General features: G+C 47.7%; 2 protein-coding genes across 5 annotated transcripts; both read right to left on the reverse strand.

Moving 5' to 3' along the window:
* Positions 1 to 4,586: 4,586 nt before the first annotated feature.
* Positions 4,587 to 8,468, reverse strand: LOC119348759. 3 transcript variants are annotated; one of them, XM_037616748.1, is made up of 3 exons: positions 8,070 to 8,467; positions 7,744 to 7,961; positions 4,587 to 7,391 (listed from the first exon to the last, which is right to left on the reverse strand). In XM_037616748.1, exon 3 carries the CDS (start codon positions 7,358 to 7,360, stop codon positions 4,859 to 4,861), a length of 2,502 nt encoding a protein of 833 aa, XP_037472645.1. In that variant the 5' UTR covers positions 7,361 to 7,391; positions 7,744 to 7,961; positions 8,070 to 8,467; the 3' UTR covers positions 4,587 to 4,858. The 3 variants fall into 3 exon arrangements, with proteins under 3 accessions (XP_037472645.1, XP_037472646.1, XP_037472644.1); XM_037616749.1 differs by lacking the exon at positions 7,744 to 7,961 and having other exon boundaries at positions 8,070 to 8,468; XM_037616747.1 differs by having other exon boundaries at positions 7,744 to 8,467.
* Positions 8,469 to 8,895: 427 nt separating this feature from the next.
* LOC119348760 (UV radiation resistance-associated gene protein-like) lies at positions 8,896 to 12,661 on the reverse strand. 2 transcript variants are annotated; one of them, XR_005169100.1, is made up of 6 exons: positions 12,318 to 12,661; positions 12,021 to 12,227; positions 11,742 to 11,904; positions 10,041 to 10,246; positions 9,394 to 9,623; positions 8,896 to 9,273 (listed from the first exon to the last, which is right to left on the reverse strand). XR_005169100.1 is itself a non-coding variant. In XM_037616750.1 (6 exons), the coding sequence occupies exons 1-6, from the start codon at positions 12,477 to 12,479 to the stop codon at positions 9,160 to 9,162; spliced, it is 1,086 nt and encodes a 361-aa protein (XP_037472647.1). In that variant the 5' UTR covers positions 12,480 to 12,653; the 3' UTR covers positions 8,896 to 9,159. The 2 variants fall into 2 exon arrangements, 1 of the variants encoding a protein (XP_037472647.1); XM_037616750.1 differs by having other exon boundaries at positions 9,394 to 9,627; positions 12,318 to 12,653.
* Positions 12,662 to 16,628: the final 3,967 nt, after the last annotated feature.

Below are 16,628 nucleotides of genomic sequence, written 5' to 3' on the forward strand. Positions count from 1 at the left end.
TGTAACTTGAGCTCAACACATCCAATACAAGAAAGTAGGAATAGTATTTTACACCACACGATGGCCTGAATCCTAGGTAAATCGCTTGTGTTGATGTGCTAATTCTGCTCTTTGTGCTCGTCGATCCCCATAGTTGAACCGTAATGGGGCTTTTGCCGGTCCCATAGATCGTCGTACACACAACATTATGGAACCGATTGTTTGGTAAGATATAGTAAGCGTAACACATCTACCCCCCACTCCCCCACCACACACACACCCAAATTGGTAAAAAAGAAGGGAAAATTTTGTTTTTGCCACTCTAGTTTTTGCCAACTTTGCTTATGCCACTCTAGAATTTGACATCTCACTTTTGCCACTGTTAGCTTTTGATAATACATCACAAATGCCATTCCGTGGCAAAAACGATAATTTTTCATTTCACTTTTGCCACTCTTAGCATTTGACATGTGTCACAATTGCCACTTGGAAAATTTTGTTTTTGCCATGGAAGGCCAAAAGTGATATATTGTCAAAAGCTAAGAGTGGCAAAAGTGAAATGTCAAATTCTAGAGTGACATAAGCAAAGTGGGCAAAAACTAGAGTGGCAAAAACAAAGTTTTCCCAAAAAAGAAAGGATATGGGCTCCCATGAGTAGAAAACAAAAGATATCTATTCTAGTTCTATCATCAGCTATGGGTTCGAATCTAAGAGAAATTTTAGATAATGTTTTCTATCTTGAAATTTTCTTGTCTTTCCCGAATGCTAAGAGCATCTACAACCACATATGACAAATATGACCAGTGACCGGGCATGCCTCAAGTTTCACTTGTTGCATTCGAACATCTCATACTAGATTCTTAAATCCATACAAAGACATGCAAATGAAGTAACCTACGTACTACGTTGACCACCTAGCTACTCAACGTCGGAGATGTCGACGATCTCCATGCCCGGTTCCAGCAGCATGGGCGGGAGTTGCAGCTCCGGCTCCTCCGGCTGCTCCGCTCCGGCCTCCTCCGCCTCTATCTCCGCATCGAGTTCAGCAAAGAGCGCGTCAGACTCCTCCTGCTCCCACCGGAGGAACGCCCAGTTGGCCTCCACATAGGCCTCATCCTGGATGGACTCTAGGATGGCTTGGTGCTCCGCCATCTCGTCGGACCGGGCGACGTCGAACTCCGCCTCTGCCTGCTCCATGTTGAAGGCCGACAACTGCTAGTCCGACTCCTCCGCCTCCATCGGCGCCAGCTCCTCCTCCTCTTCTTCCATTGGCCGCTCCTCGTCCTCCTTGGGCATCGGCGAGTCCGGAGTCAGCCCGGCAGCGATGCGGGCTGCGCGCGGCTTGTCTCGCCCGGATCTCCTGCTGGATCTCGATGCGGCGCTCCAGCGTGAGCATTGCGTAGTACGTGATCTTAGTCCGGACAATGACGGAGCTTCGGAGTGTGGGCAGAGCGCCGGAGCGGGAGAGGGAGGAGGTGGATGGGCTCGGACTGACGGTGTGGAAAGGGGTGAGAGGTGGATGGAATAGGGTTGCGGGACTACGGCCGGCTTAAATAGACCGATTTGCTCTCGGGCGGTGAGACGGAGCAGCGCCACGCGGCGTCCACACCGTGGCGATGGCGGAGGCGTCCGTCGAACCGCCGGGTTTCCGGACGGGTCCGCGGGGAACCCATTCATCAAACCTATGTGGCGGACGTGCCCGGGCGCCCATATATTCACCCCATATTTTGGCTGGATATGGGGTACCACTCAGCCCAGACATTTAAGGCCCGTTTAAGGAGCCCGTCTGGGTCGAAAAAATATAACCGGTCAGTAACCGGGCGGGCCGCCGAGCATATGAGCCTATGGGGCGCCTGGCTTTAGATGCTATAAGAAAAAGAGGATTGAGTCACCCTCCAAAAAAATGATTAAATGACTGGTGTGATTGAGGCAAGGACGGCGGCCATTGGTGTCACCAATGCTTTTCTTTTCTTGAGCTGCTCTTAGAAATGTCCAGACCACGTACGGACATTAGTTTTGACACCCTTAATTAGCGTATCAGGGTTAAGATTGCTACACCGTACATACGCTACGCTGACCCAAATTGTTGTTTTTCCTAGCTCCGGTCCCGTACCAGCGGTCGATTATCTTGATTCGATCGATGGCTCGGATGAGTGAGCGAGAGATACACCCCGTGCGTGGACAAGCTACTAGTACAAGCCAGCCTCTGCCCCAAGAAAGTTCAGAAGAATCTGATCGCGACATGCGGCAGTCAGTCGATCATGCACGCAACTGACTCAAGCAAGATTGTTTTTGTTTTGTTTTGTTTTGGGGGACTTTCTTCTGCTGCTCCTTGAATTGAGTGACCCAAAGATGGATTTTATTTTTGTCAGTCAAGCTGTCTGTGTGCGTAGCTTCTGACATGGCAGCCGGATCTGAAGAAGAGCTAGTATGCTTGCTTCCAACCGGGGAAACGAATCTTCAGACAGTCCACGGGCCAAGAATTTCACAAGTTCCAACTCTCGGCCACTGTTCTTCACGCTCTAGGTGGCGTGGGTCCGCATCGCATCTGAGCTGGGAAAATTCTGGTAAAAGCAAACGGAAATCAGGGTTGAAAAATTTGATAAGGATATTCAACAATCTCCAGCTGTAACAGACACAAAGATCGTGCTCTTTCCATTTCATTTCATATCATTTCATTTGGAACAACTTCACAAGGCCTATCGATGTTCTTTCCCTTTCATTTCATTTCATTTCGTTTGGAACTTCACAAGGCCTATCGATGTTCAGAAAATGGCATCTGCAGCAATACGCATGATGTTTCTATCCAATTACAGTCACAAAATGTACAGGGGAAACTTTGTATGCAAGCTTCCAGCTGGGAAACGAATCTTCTTCAGACAGACCACCGGCCAAGAATTTCACAAGTTCCAACTCTTGGGGCGGGGCTAGCTTTTTTTTTTCAAAAAAGGAGGCTCTCCGGTCTCTGCATCAGACCGATGCATACGGCCACATTGATAAATAAATAAAGTAGTTCAATAAGATCTTGCAGTCTGAAAACAAAAGAAAGGCTAGCTCACAAAGAGCCACAAAGCCAAAACAAAAGGCCCAAAAACTACAACCGGCTGGCAAAAATAAGATAGGTAAATTAATCGTCCATCCTATTACATGACCGCCATCCAAACTGGTTGAAAATATCCCGTGCTACCGTCTCCCACCGGACAGATCCAGTAACCAACCGCTTCCTGGTCTCCGTCGGAGTGAGTAAGGACCACATACGGATCAACCCAGTAGCTCGGAATAAAACATGCAAAAAATGTTAGTTGTTGTTCTGTTAAAAGCCAAATCATTACTGCAGTTTCAAATTGGCCATAACAACGCACATGCTCCTACGCGAATTTGTCTAGCTGTTTCGGACTCTATCCCAACAAGCCACGTTCCAAATAACGAACTGACCGAATTCGGAGGAGTAATGTTAAAGGCAATTTGCACCGTGCGCCACAACACTCTCGCCAACAAGCAATCAAAGAAAAGGTGCTTGATAGTCTCGTCCCGATCACAGAAACTACACCTAGTAGGTCCTGTCCAGTTGCGCTTAACCAAATTATCTTTTGTTAATATGACTTGTTTATGCACAAACCACATAAACACTTTAATTTTCAAAGGAACCTTGACTTTCCAAACATGTTTGGAGCTAGGAATAACACTAGAGTTGATGACATCAATATACATTGACTTGACAGTGAATTCTCCAGACCTAGTAAGCTTCCAACACAACTGATCGAGCTGATGAGTGAGCTGAACCTCCATCCGTCTACTCACCAAATGAAGCCATGCTTCCCACCGGTCGCCAATAAGCACCCTCCTAAACTGAATATTAAGGGGAGTGGCCTGCAAAATCGTTGCAACCAGAGCATCACGTCGCTGCACAATACGATACAGGGACGGATACTGAAGTGCCAACGGCGTTTCACCAAGCCAAGTATCCTCCCAGAAGCGAGTATTGTTGCCATTACCGACACTAAACTTTGTTCTATTAAAGAAAGCAGCTTTGACTCTCATAAGCCCCTTCCAAAACGGCGAGTCAGTCGGTCTCACTGTCGCCTGCGACAAAGTCTTAGAATGCAGATATTTGCTACAGAGGATCTGCGCCCAGGTTGCCTCAGTCTCAACTGAAAAACTTATACAGCCACTTACTGAGAAGGCACCTGTTCTTAACTTCAAGATTCTCGATTCCAAGACCCCCCCTAGTCCTTTGGACGGCAGATAACATCCCATTCGACTAGTCGGTATTTTCTCTTAAGATCATCACTCTGCCAGAAGAAACGGGACCGATAGAAGTCCAGCCTTTTCCTAACCCCAACTGGGACTTCAAAGAAAGATAAGAGAAACATAGGCATACTCGTGAGCACCGAATTAATAAGAATCAATCGGCCTTCATAAGACATGAGTTTGCCCTTCCAGCAGCTCAGTTTCTTCTCAAACCGATCCTCGATGCACTTCCATTCTCTGTTTGTCAGCTTATGACGATGAATGGGGCGGGGCTAGCTGGCCACTGTTCTAGATAGTGTGGCTCCACACATTTGCATCGCAGCTGGGAAACTTCTGCTAAAAGCAAACAGGAATCAGGATTGAAAATTTGACAAGGAGATTCAACATTCTATAGGATGGAATAACCTGTAACATACACACAAAAATATATTCTTTCTCTTTTCATTTTTCTGGAACTTCACAAGGCCTATGTTCACAGAATGGCAACAGGAACAGTGCCATGTTTCTATCCAATTACATTCACAAAATGTACAGGGAAAACTCTGTGCTTCGGTATCACTTGATCAGAAGATTCAGAGACTCCATCCCACTGGTGACAGCAGCATTCAGAGTTTCATCACCCGCAAAATCAACAGTGTCCGGGCATTTCCCTTCCAGCACTTCCAAGATCACTTTCCTGCCTTGGCAGCTCCGGCGACGTGTCCCCCAAAAGGACATCCTTCTCGACGAGGTCGCTGCGGTCCTCTTGATCGGCGACCGACGAAATGATATCAGATTCAGTAACGACGCTCTGCTTCGACACGCTCTTGTCGCTGAACTGCCTCTGGAAGTACCAAAGGAAATCCTTATTGAAGTCGGCGCGTTCCTCCTGATCGGCGACCAAAGAAAGGGCATCGGATTCAGAAACAATGGTTACTTTCGACATGCTCTTGTCACTGAACTGCCTCTGGAAATACCAGAGGAAGTCCTTATTGAAGTCGCTGCGTTCCTCTTGATCAGCGACCAAAGAGAGGGCGTCAGATCCAGAAACAACGCTCAGTCTCGACATGCTCTTGTCATTGAACCACCTCTGGAAATCCTTTTTGATGAGGTCGTTGCATTCCTCTTGATCGGCGGCCAAAGAAAGGGTGTCAGACTCAGAAACAACGCTCAGTCTTGACATGCTCTTGTCACTGAACCACCTCTGGAAATCCTTTTTGACGAGGTTCTTGCATTCCTCTTGATCGGCGGCCGAAGAAAGGGTGTCACATTCAGATACAGCGCTTAGTTTTGACACGCTCTTGTCACTGAACTGCCTTTGGAAAATGCCCATCTCTTCCTGAATATCCATTGCATCCAGCACGAAACATGGCTTAAATCTAGAACATTGTCTCTCTTGGCCGCCAAAGTTGAAGGTATCATGTCTCTTGAAGATCATGTCTCGGCGGGAGCCTGTTATGATTTCTTGAGAGTCCAAGTTATCATGTGCAGATACACTGCTATCATCTGATTGTTCAGAAGGGGGTTCAAACAGGTTATTTCGCCGATGCATAATTGACGGAGCCGAGCCAGGAATGGCTGCCTCGTCAGGATCAGAAGCAAGGTCAAAAGGGCTTCTCCTTGATACTGAAATAGGCTGAACTTGCATACGGAAACGTGAAAATCTATCTGCACTCTGACAAGCATCATTTCCATCAAGATCAAATATTATGTTCTTCCTTGATCTTCTCTTAGCCATCATGAACTCCAATCTACGACTCCTTTCCACCTCAGAGTACCCAAGATCCATGGCATTCTTATCTTCGTCTGCTGTCCCAAGAAATTCAGGTTGGTTCCCACCATCATCCTTGTTCACCTCTCCGTCCTTGGCATCATTTCCAGCTTTACTAGTGTCAGCCTTGTTGTTGTTACCACTGTCCATTTCAGAATCCTGACAGCAGAAATTGGAACCGCAGCCAGAATCATCATTGCCAATGGGATCAGGGCTCGGGAATTCATTGCATAAAGGAGGATCAATCTCATCAAGCACTGGAGCAACATCAGCCATAGTGATAACACAAGAGGAACTCTCTAGCTTAAAAGAATCATCATTGCCTAAAGGAGGATCAATATCATCGAGCATTGGAGCAACATCAACCATAGTGATATCAGAAGAGGAACTCTCCGGCTTACCAGAATCAAAACCGGACGAAACATCATGGTCGCTAACTGTTGCACATGGTGAAACTAGAGCAGAGTCTATTTGGCTGCTGAAATCAACATTGATAGCCTCAATCTTTATGCCATCAAGCTTCTTCCTCTGACGGACGGAAAAAGCACGGCCCCATTTGCAAGTACCAGCCTGTTTTTTAGCTGGTTCATCTTCTGAAGCCTCTCTCACATTATCACTTTGTGAATCTGTTACCACCCTATCTTGATTTTCCTTTGCCACTGCTTCACCATTTTCCCCATCATTCCTACTGGAAGGGCATAATCCAAATGTTGCCTCCTTCTCATCAACTCTTTTTTGGTCAGCATCCTCAAACAAGCTAGCATACTCAGTACTCTTATCATTGCTGCAAAATGGATCTTTGGACTCCCGTTCATGTTTAGTCTTCATGAATTCCTCCAAACCAACCTCTTGCTGCAGTGTCACCACAGAAGGAATAGAAGTGAACACCTCAGCGAGTCTATCATGTGCATAAACTCTCTCATCTCCTTGATCGACTGATCCCTTCAAAAGAGGAACATTCTCATCCCTCTCCTTGCCAAAACTTGGGTTTCTGAATTCCCAACATTTGAAGCCAACTTTGTTCTCCTTAACTGCAGGCACAGAAAATCCCTGTTGTGCTTCAAAATGAGCATTTCTGGAAAAACATCCAAACTTGGGAGCAGAGCAATCTGTGCCAGTCTTCCGGTCTTCAACGGACTCAGGAAGATGTGTGCTCCCGTAACTTAGCAGTATGCCAAGAAGAAGGGTGGCGCATATAATTACAGGGGACGAGGATAGAATGAAAGCGAAGAGACCCGGTGAAGATCTGTACAGCAGGTAGAGCAGTAGGGCTAGACTGAAGAGAGCCCAGTGTTCAGAGGCACATCTATAGCCTATTCTGATAGAGCACTTCAAAACTTTCTTGATGCCTAATGTATCATGCTTGGCCTGAACACCCATGGCCACTCCTCTTTCAGCTGCCAGCACAGACCTAGCAGAGAAAACACAGAGACAACATTAGCTCATTGAATGAATTCTGCCAGAGGTTTAATTCTACAAAAGCTTGTGTTACGATCCTAAACCATATTAAAGTTTGTTATGGCTTTCAATTCTAAAATACCATATTAGACCTGGCCACAAATGTGGAAGGGATAATCAAGGATGCAATCCACACGATCACTCTGGAAACGATGAATTTTGTTACGCACAAAGACCAGGCCAAATCCAACCGTGTAAGCAGGTGGCTAATTAATCTCTAAGACCCTCCATCTCAGTGGCATAATTAAAATGTCACAATCACAACGGATATAGACTAATCGATCGGTTGCATCAGAAGTTGGTACCTTCAAGCTGACGGCGATGGGAGGCCGAGATCCGAGGGGCGGGGGCAAGAACAGAGGACCGGCGGCACCGGGGGACTCCGGCGGCAGGCAGCAGCAGAGGCAGAGGTCGAAGGCAGATCAATCAAGAACAAGAAAAAGGCCAGCAAGGTAGGGCGATCTCCGCTTCAGATGAGATCGCCGGCTGCGGCGCGCAGATGTAACGCCGGCCGACTCGCCGGCTGTGTAGCAGTTGGCAATGGTGATCCCAAAGAAAGAAAAAGAGGAGCGAAGGAAAGGAAATGGTGATCCGAGCTCAAGAAAGTGAAGCAGGTGGCGGATGGACTGACCGACTGGCGAGCCACGAAGTAGCAGCGCCGATCGCTGGTAGTGGGGGAGGGTGGCGGGGGCCCCGGGCCTCCTCACACCATCTCTTCTGTTGGTACTTCCGTCTTCCGCGGTAGTTGTCCCCGGCCGTCGCCGGACACGGGTGATGCGGTGGCACGTGCGCCCACGCCGGCGGTGGGGCCGCCCCGCCGAGCCGAGCCAGCGGGGCGGTGGGTGGGCGGAGCGTTCTCCCTTTTTTCTTTCCCGCGTTGTTCGGTCGTGGAGGGGGAGCCGCGCGGTGGTGGCCGTCACCGTTGCATTTGTGTGTGCGGGATCTCGATCTGCATCTGCCGCCGCCGCTTTCATGCCAAGACTTTTCCGGGCCCTGACGGACCCATGGACGGTGCCGGAAAGCTTCTTTCCCGACTCTTTTCTTTGGTCCCTGCGGTGGTGTTCATGATGGTAACCGCTCGGTTCTTGAATTTTCTCTCTTCTCGAAAACATACATCAGGTTGGTTCTTTAATTGGTGCGCCGAATTTAGCTGCGTCAGATCAGTGCCTTTTTTGAGAAGATATTCTTTTTTTTCTCCGGTGTTATTAATTTGTTCACATGGCAGCATCATGCTTCTTTATATAAATATAATAATAATAATGATATAATAGCAATGCTTCAACCAGTGATGAAGTTGGTTAGATGGCTGCAATGATGTTCCATTTATAATATTGGGCTTGTGATATCCATGCTCAAAATAGTCAAATCGATCATGAGTTTGGTGGAGTAGTGCTGGGTGTTCTGCACACTGCCTGCGTTCCAAATAACAGGTCCAAAGTAGGTCTTGACTCCTGAATTTCAGAGTCGAATGACTTTCATATTACCGTAACCTCAAAATATACATGGGAGAGGCAATTATGCTCATGTAAAACCCCATCTGTAAATACCATCGATCTAGCACAACCAAATGCTGCTCTTTGCTGCGCATACAAAAACTCGGCACGGCGAGAGTAGGCGGAATCACACAAAAGAACAGAAAGAATACCTACTTAAACCTGTATTCTACCATATACTATATCTACAGCATGTGCGATCCAAACTCATGCTGATCACCGAATCTATCATATGTACAAATACTCATCTGACTGTATAATCCTAATAAGCTCCCGCAGATTACCGAATGCATTCCTCCCAGAACTCTCTGCTCCGATGTAGTTCAAGAGCTGCTCCGTATCCTAACCACCCATCATTGGAAATGTGAACATCAGCCTTAGTTTGCTTGGGAAACTGGATTGAACAAAGATTGTAGCGACAAACAAGGGGATATGATACAAGACTGCGTGGAGAATACACACCTTTTGCAACAAGTAAATGGCGTAGGATGCCTTTGTTGAATCATCTTGGAATTCCAAGAAAAGGGGATAATCTGTTAGCTTTGAGTCGGCGTTGCCGACGCTTCGATGTTCCGTTGAACCCACGGATGATGCTTCAGCTGAAGGCAAACGATCACCGACATAAGATCGTGATCCTCCAAAGCGCAGAGGATATCGGAGGGGAATGTCAAGATATGAGGCAATAAGCAAGACTGCCTACAGGAAATTAACAAAGTAAGCAACTTGTGATTCTAACTCTTTTGAATGCCCAAACAAAATTAACAAGGTAAGCAAGTAACTCTAGTGTGCAAATGCAGGCAGAAGAATTGCACTCCTATAACATAATTAAGCTTGAAACCATGCAAAACACTAAATCTGGAAGGGCCACATTCATTGTATATTGTATTCCAAACTAATGCATGAAAAACTCAATGCTCTTCTTTTTTGATCTTTACCGGATGTATTCAAAACCATATATAAAAAAATCGGCAGCGCAAGGAATATTTTTTGTATTTTCTACTTGAAGCATGACAACTGGCCTAGCTAGGCTGGGATATGTGTGCTACATCAAATGTATATTGTCTTAACATTTTGTTGTACAAGAGCGAGCATTGGGCAGACAAACTTACATGCGCTGCATATCCAAGCACAGCTGCTGACCTTTGAAGCTCCTTATGGCTGTAAGTCCGCTGCTTTGTCCTGGGCTTTCCAATTTGCCAACCAAAAAATGTCAAGGGGCCAACGTGCGGAGATTTGATAACGCTGAGCAAATGTGTTCCATTTCCATTTTCTTGTGGAAGTGCCCCATTCTCTTCCGAAGGTGTTCGACACTCTCCTGGAAATGTGGTGTCATTTCATCATAAACGATTGCAGGAAATGAGATACAAGGATCGATTATGTTTTCAATTAGCTCTCGTATAAAAACCAGAGTGAAATAAATAAATCATGTGACAACATGATTGTTATTGCTTATATGGGCCTATGGGGCATACATGCCAAACTCATGCACATTACATCAGACATTTTGTTGTTCAGGGGGAGGCACATGAATGGACTCCCTCCCTCATGCGGCCCTCACGTCGCCCCCTGGCGACTTGGGGGCGATCCCATCTATCGCCGCCTGCCTCCCCTCATCCCCCTTCCGTCCCTCGCCGCCGACGGAGACGGCCGCCGGCAAAGCCCGCGCGGACGCCGGGGAAGGTGGCGGCGGGGATCTCGGCGCCCGGATCGATCTCGTCGGCCTGCGGGTCGGAGTATCGCATCGGTGACCTGCGGATCCTTGGGCGGCGGCCCTATCGGCGAGGCGGCGTCGTCCGGCTGCTGGAGACGTCTGCAGGCGACGCTGGCCAACGTACTCGGCCGCACGGGTGGCGGGTCGCTGGTGGAGTCCGGCCATGGCGCGGTTCTCCGTTGCGTCAGATCTGAAGGTTCCCCTTTCTCCTGCTGCCTCTGTCGTCGTCCCGGTGGTTTGCGGCTGCAGGCTCCGGTGGTGGTGAGCCCTGGTGGTGTACTTTGGGTCCGGGGGAAACCTTGGCCAGTTTAGCCGGCCCGGTGGCGGCGACGCCCATGGGCGCCGCTTTCCTTCATGAAGGCGCAGCTGAGGGCCCAATCTACCCACCCCGATCCCGGTCGGGTGAAAACCTTCAATCCTTGTCGGATCTGGCGGCAGCGGCGCTTTTTGCGTCGTGACCTACCTGGAGGTGTCGTCAGGGGCACTGGGGCTCGGTTAGGAGTGCAGAGGATCTACAGGTGGAGGGGATAGGACCAGTGGTAGAAGGTGGTGTTCTCGAAGGAGGAGCGGTGTTGCATCTGACACGTCGACAATGGCGGGTCTCAGCGGCATGGAGCAGCAGGGTCTCGTTGTTGGGCGTGTGTTGATGGATGAGCGCAGGATGGTGGCGTTGTCTGGCGTCATGGTGGCGTCGACGGCAGCTAGACCGGGCAAGGTAGATGCAGCAGGACATCTCTGAAGATGGATTGATGGCAGGTGGCTGCGGCGGCCTCATACCCGGCAGGCGTCCTGGTTGAGGAGTGCGCCGGACCGGTGGGTGACCCATACCCGGCAGGCGTCCTGGATGGGAACTCAGGTCTTAGATGTTAGGTTTGGCTACAAGGTCTGTTTGGTATTAGGCCCAGACTATCAGCACCCCTTCATCAAATGAATAGGAGTAGCAACAAATGTTGCCTAGACGGTGGCTTCAAACTCACTGCTGTATTTTTTTGTAAGGTCTTTTAAGAATAATTAATAAAGGGCTGTATGCATCGCCCAGATGCAGAGGCCGGGGGTCTTCCTCCTTTTCTAAAAAAAAACATGGATGCTGAATTCTCACCATTGGTACGGGAATGGTGGTTCTCTGCAACCGGCAGCTCACGGAAGACCCTCACAGGGTACAGGGCGGCGACCTGGGCTACCATGGACTGCTGCCTCGTCCTGAGCAGCCTCTGCAGATCCCCAAGCCGCGCCTTCTCGGTGGATTTCAACTCTTTGGCTTCCTGCGATGAATCAGGAGATGGATTATATATCGGACCAAACGCAGGCATCCACAATAGCCAATGCATTCCATTCCGATCGCGCGTGGAGGGGAAGAAACGGGCGGGCAGGCTGGTACCTGCACTTGCCGGTGCGCGGAGGCGAGGGCCCTGGAGAGCGGCAGCACCCGCTCGATCTGCGCCTGCATCTGCTCCCTGCGCCGCTCGACGCCCTCGGCGGCCCTCCGGCTGGCGACGAGGAGCTCGTCCGCGCGCGCCCGCCGCCGCTCGAGCCGCCGCCTCAGCTCGTCCAGCGCCGCGCCCTGCCGCACCGACTCCCTCCTCACCTGCAGCAGCAGAATCAGGCCATGGTCAACAAAAGGGGGCGCGACGAGCGGGGCAAAAGTAACGAGCAATCGACAAGCATTCGCACGCACCTCGAGCGCGGCCTCGAGGCGGCGCGCCAGGTGCGCCCGTTCCTCCGCCGCGGCCGCGAGCTCGGCGGCGAGGGCGCCGGCCCGCTCGAGGCGGCCGCGGAGGTCCGGCCACGCGACGGAGGCTTCGGCGGCGCTCGGATCCGGCCCGGCCCTGGCGCTCATCCCGGCGCGCGCGGCGGAGATGGTGGGCGGCCCGCTGCGGCGGCGGCCATGGCCCTGGCCCGCCGTGACGAGGCAGGGGCCGAGGCGTGTGCCGTACTAGTAACTGGCGGCGGCTGGAAGCAAGCGAGCGAGGCGAACCCACGCAAGAGAGGAGGTCGCGGTCGGTGGCGTCCGAGGAGAGGGGGCAGCGCCAGCGCGTGCGTTTTTTGTTTTTTGGGTTGGGAGTTTGTCTCGGCGACGCGACCGTGGGGGGAAGGTGGAGGGTGCCGACAGGCGTGCGCGCGGCGTGCCGCTGCCCCGTCAGCGCGCGGGGCCCCGCCAGCGAGGCGGACAGGTCGACCGCCCGGAATTAACTGCGGCACCACGATCGGGCACCACGTGCCCATTTCTTTCTCGCCCGTCGTAGCGTAGTGGCTCGTCGACCCTGCGTGCGTGGTGTCACGGCGAGTCGGCGACGGTGCCGGTGCCGGTGCCGACCAACTGAGCCAAGTTGATGATGCTGTGGCTTTGTCATCGATGGAGTGACTCTCCCGTAGGTGTCCTGTCACCGTCCGGGGCGACGCCTCGAATGAAGGAGCTCCTCACCGGCAACATCACCCTCGATGCCCTCACACAAACTCTCTCTGTCAAGAAGTGGTGCACAACAAGCGCGCCTTCTGCTCCCAGAATGCACGAACGCAGAACCAAGAGTTAACTAATAGAACGATCGTGCGTTGTCACGGGCTTTTAACTTATTCTTTTTGATTACGCATATAATGTACAACCTCCGCCTGAAAAAATTTGTCGAAGAAATAGATAAAAATGAATGTATCTAGAATTTAAATACGTCTAGATACATCAATTTCTCTGACAAGTATTTTTGGACAGAAAAATTATGTCATATTTCGCATGCATATAAATGATAGAATAAAACAATTGGAAAATAACTAAAATCCATTTCACCTACAAGGTAACTTGATGATATACACAGAGAGACATGATGCGCTTAAGATATTATACTCCCTCCGTTTCTAAATATTTGTCTTTCTAGAGATTTCAACAAGTGACTACATACAGTGCAAAATGAGTGAATCTACACTCTAAAATATGTCTATATACATCCGTATATGCTAGTCCATTTGAAATATCTAAAAAGACAAACATTTAGAGGAACAGAGGGAATATATTACAAACTAAGATTTGCTTGATGCGCTTAAGATATTCTATTACAAGGTAGGAATGTTGTCTTTAGGTTCATGTGCACGGTATTTCAACAAGTATAATAAAAATATATTATATAATTAATACAGGCAAACAAGCCATAAGATTCATCCACAAGGATTAAGTTATCTTGACTGTAAACTTTAATTTTCATATAGGGTTCACGGGCACCCAGGAGCTCCAATGTATTTTCTCATCAAGTACACCACAACATTTTCCTTCTCCATTGCTCGCCCTGCACGATCAGCCACTATTTTGAACAATTGTAACTACAACCATAAATTCTTTGTAGTAAAATTGCAGCAGCCACTTTAACTACAATAAAAATTTCACATCACATGATGCAACATAATGAAGGAAGGCAAACCTAGAAAAGACACGGCAGGCAACCTACATATATTATTGATAGATAAAATAGTTTCATTTTAGAAACAAAATAATTTCATAATCAATACATGCCCGTGATCTTATAATACATAAACATGTTCAAAACAGACCCTAGAACAAATAAGGCGACCTTCCTATACATACAGAATGTAAAAATCAAGGGTTATTTAAATCTATGCCCCTCGTCTCTTAGTTGTGCTCACTTTTCCCCATTCGTTAACTTTTTACTCACTTTTCCCCATGACTCAAATTTTTTGCCTTCACATTTTCCTCACTTTTGCCCCTGAAAAAGTGCTCAAAACCAAGGCAAAATGAGCGAGTGGGGAAAACTGAGCACAACTAAGTAATTGGGGGCACAGATGGAATAAGCCCAAAAATCAAACGATCAAACCTAGTACCGACAACTACATAACCTCCACAACTTCCATAGTAGCCTAGTACATCGGGCACTTGCAGATTTGAAAGGCTGGCAAGCTGAAAGCAACATGCATCACAGAAGAAACATCAGAAACTTCTTATAGAGATAACAAGAGTGTCCAAAGGACTGAAGTTAAGGTTGAGATGCATCTTTGCTGCTTCACGGTTAGATCAAGCAGCTGTACATAAGTCCCGGCCCGGCTCTATCTCTCCATGTGTGTCACTCCCATTTCTCTCTGACAAAATTAAAAAGAACTTGTCATATCTATCCTTTTTTCTCTACAGAACGTCTAGTACAATATTGAAGGCTACAACCCTTGAAGGAGAGATAACACTCATAATATTGTAGGCTACATATATTTCATGATAAAGAGCCCCTTCGTTGCAAGGGGATAACAAAATTGCGGCCTTCAAATCAGGACCCTGAGAACATAATAAATATATAAACGTTTTTGTTGTACATCCCACCATCTTAATTCAAATCAAATAAAATTGATTGCTCATTGGACTTATGACTACATGACACAATCTTAAGAGGGCACAATTTATTCTACAAACCTTAGTTTAAATTTAGCGATTGAAACATCCATTATCCAACATGTAAATACAAACTATGACTCTGTTTTGGTTTGAAACTTTCATTTGGACATAACAATACATGCAAGCACAACACTAACTTAGAAATTGTTTTTCTGAAATTAATACGGCATGTGACTATTCCGGCAGAATATATAAACCATTTTAATTTAAATAAAACAATGAAAACTTGCCAATATAAGTGAGGTGCTTAGCCATGCAATCTATGATCTGCCATGAACTACATTGCAAATAGCCTCTCCACATATCCTGAAACAAAGCATCATCAATAAACTTTACAGTAATGATAAAAGCATATTTCAAGTTATTACTATTGGCAAGCACAGAACAAAATCAAATATGAGTGTTTTCTCCCATGCAAATTATATTGCAATAAACTACCGTGTATTATGGTAAATGCAGGAGCTTCCTCAACCAAATGTTTGCCACTAATTTTCCTTACTAATTATTAATAAAATAGTATAGCATGCAAACCTGAAAGCAAAAAATAATACAAAACCTCAAGCAAATCTATGTCACTCTTGGTCCCAACTCATTTGTACAGACTTCTGATGAATGGAATAGGATAAACATTGACAAGAAAGGAGAATATACTTACTTAGTTTGATGTAGCAACTTATATAAAACAGATGGTAGGAAAAACAAGAAGAATGCAAGGAAAAAAATTGAAGCAAGATGCAAGTAACAACAGAATATAATTCATAAACTTGCGCAAATCTATGTCACTATCTCAGTCTCAGTCTGAACTCCTCTATACAGACTTTCCAATTAACATAATAGAAGAAACTCATGTGCTTCGCTACAAAACAATTGCCAGTTGCAAGAACAATCGCAGGCTGTGGGATGGTTACATCAGATTCCCATGAAAGGTCAAAGACAACGACAATACTAAGGGAAATAGCTTCGGTTCTGTTCCACTTTTTCTGCTAACACTTCTAATTTTTAAAGGAGCATGGCTACTGAGGGAGTCCTGGATTAAGGTATCCTCAAATGGCCGGACTATGTAGCGTGGGCCGGACTGTTGGGCCGTGAAGATACAAGACAGAAGACTCTCTCCCGTGCACGGATGGGACTCTCCTTGGCGTGGAAGGCAAGCTTGGCGCCCGGATATGAAGATTCCTTTCTCTGTAACCGACTTTGTACAACCCTAGTACCCTCCGGTGTCTATATAAATCGGAGGGCTTAGTCCGTAGAGGCAGTCATAATCATACAGGCTAGACTTCTAGTGTTTTAGCCATTACGATCTCGTGGTAGATCAACTCTTGTAATACTCATATTCATCAAGATCAATCAAGCAGGAAGTAGGGTATTACCTCCATAGAGAGGGCCCGAACCTGGATAAACATCGTGTCCCCCGCCTCCTGTTACCATCAATCTTAGACGCACAGTTCGGGACCCCCTACCCGAGATCCGCCGGTTTTGACACCGACATTGGTGCTTTCATTGAGAGTCCCGCTGTGTCGACACCAAAAGGTTTGATGGCTCCGTCAATCATCTACAACAACGTAGTCCAGGGGGAGGTTTTCCTCCCCGGACAGATCTTCGTAT

The sequence above is a fragment of the Triticum dicoccoides genome, chromosome 1B (assembly GCF_002162155.2).
Source record: "Triticum dicoccoides isolate Atlit2015 ecotype Zavitan chromosome 1B, WEW_v2.0, whole genome shotgun sequence".
Lineage (NCBI taxonomy): Eukaryota > Viridiplantae > Streptophyta > Magnoliopsida > Poales > Poaceae > Triticum > Triticum dicoccoides.

Bases quoted from the DNA above. Each gene is read 5' to 3' on its own strand.
- LOC119348759 (XM_037616749.1), bottom strand. From the start codon at position 7,360: ATGGGTGTTCAGGCCAAGCATGATACATTAGGCATCAAGAAAGTTTTG.
- LOC119348760 (XM_037616750.1), bottom strand. From the start codon at position 12,479: ATGAGCGCCAGGGCCGGGCCGGATCCGAGCGCCGCCGAAGCCTCCGTC. The intron at 10,247-11,741 runs GTGAGAATTCAG...CCACATTTCCAG, and splicing joins CCACCATTCCCGTACCAATG to GAGAGTGTCGAACACCTTCG. The intron at 9,274-9,393 runs GTGTGTATTCTC...ATGGGTGGTTAG, and splicing joins CCATTTACTTGTTGCAAAAG to GATACGGAGCAGCTCTTGAA.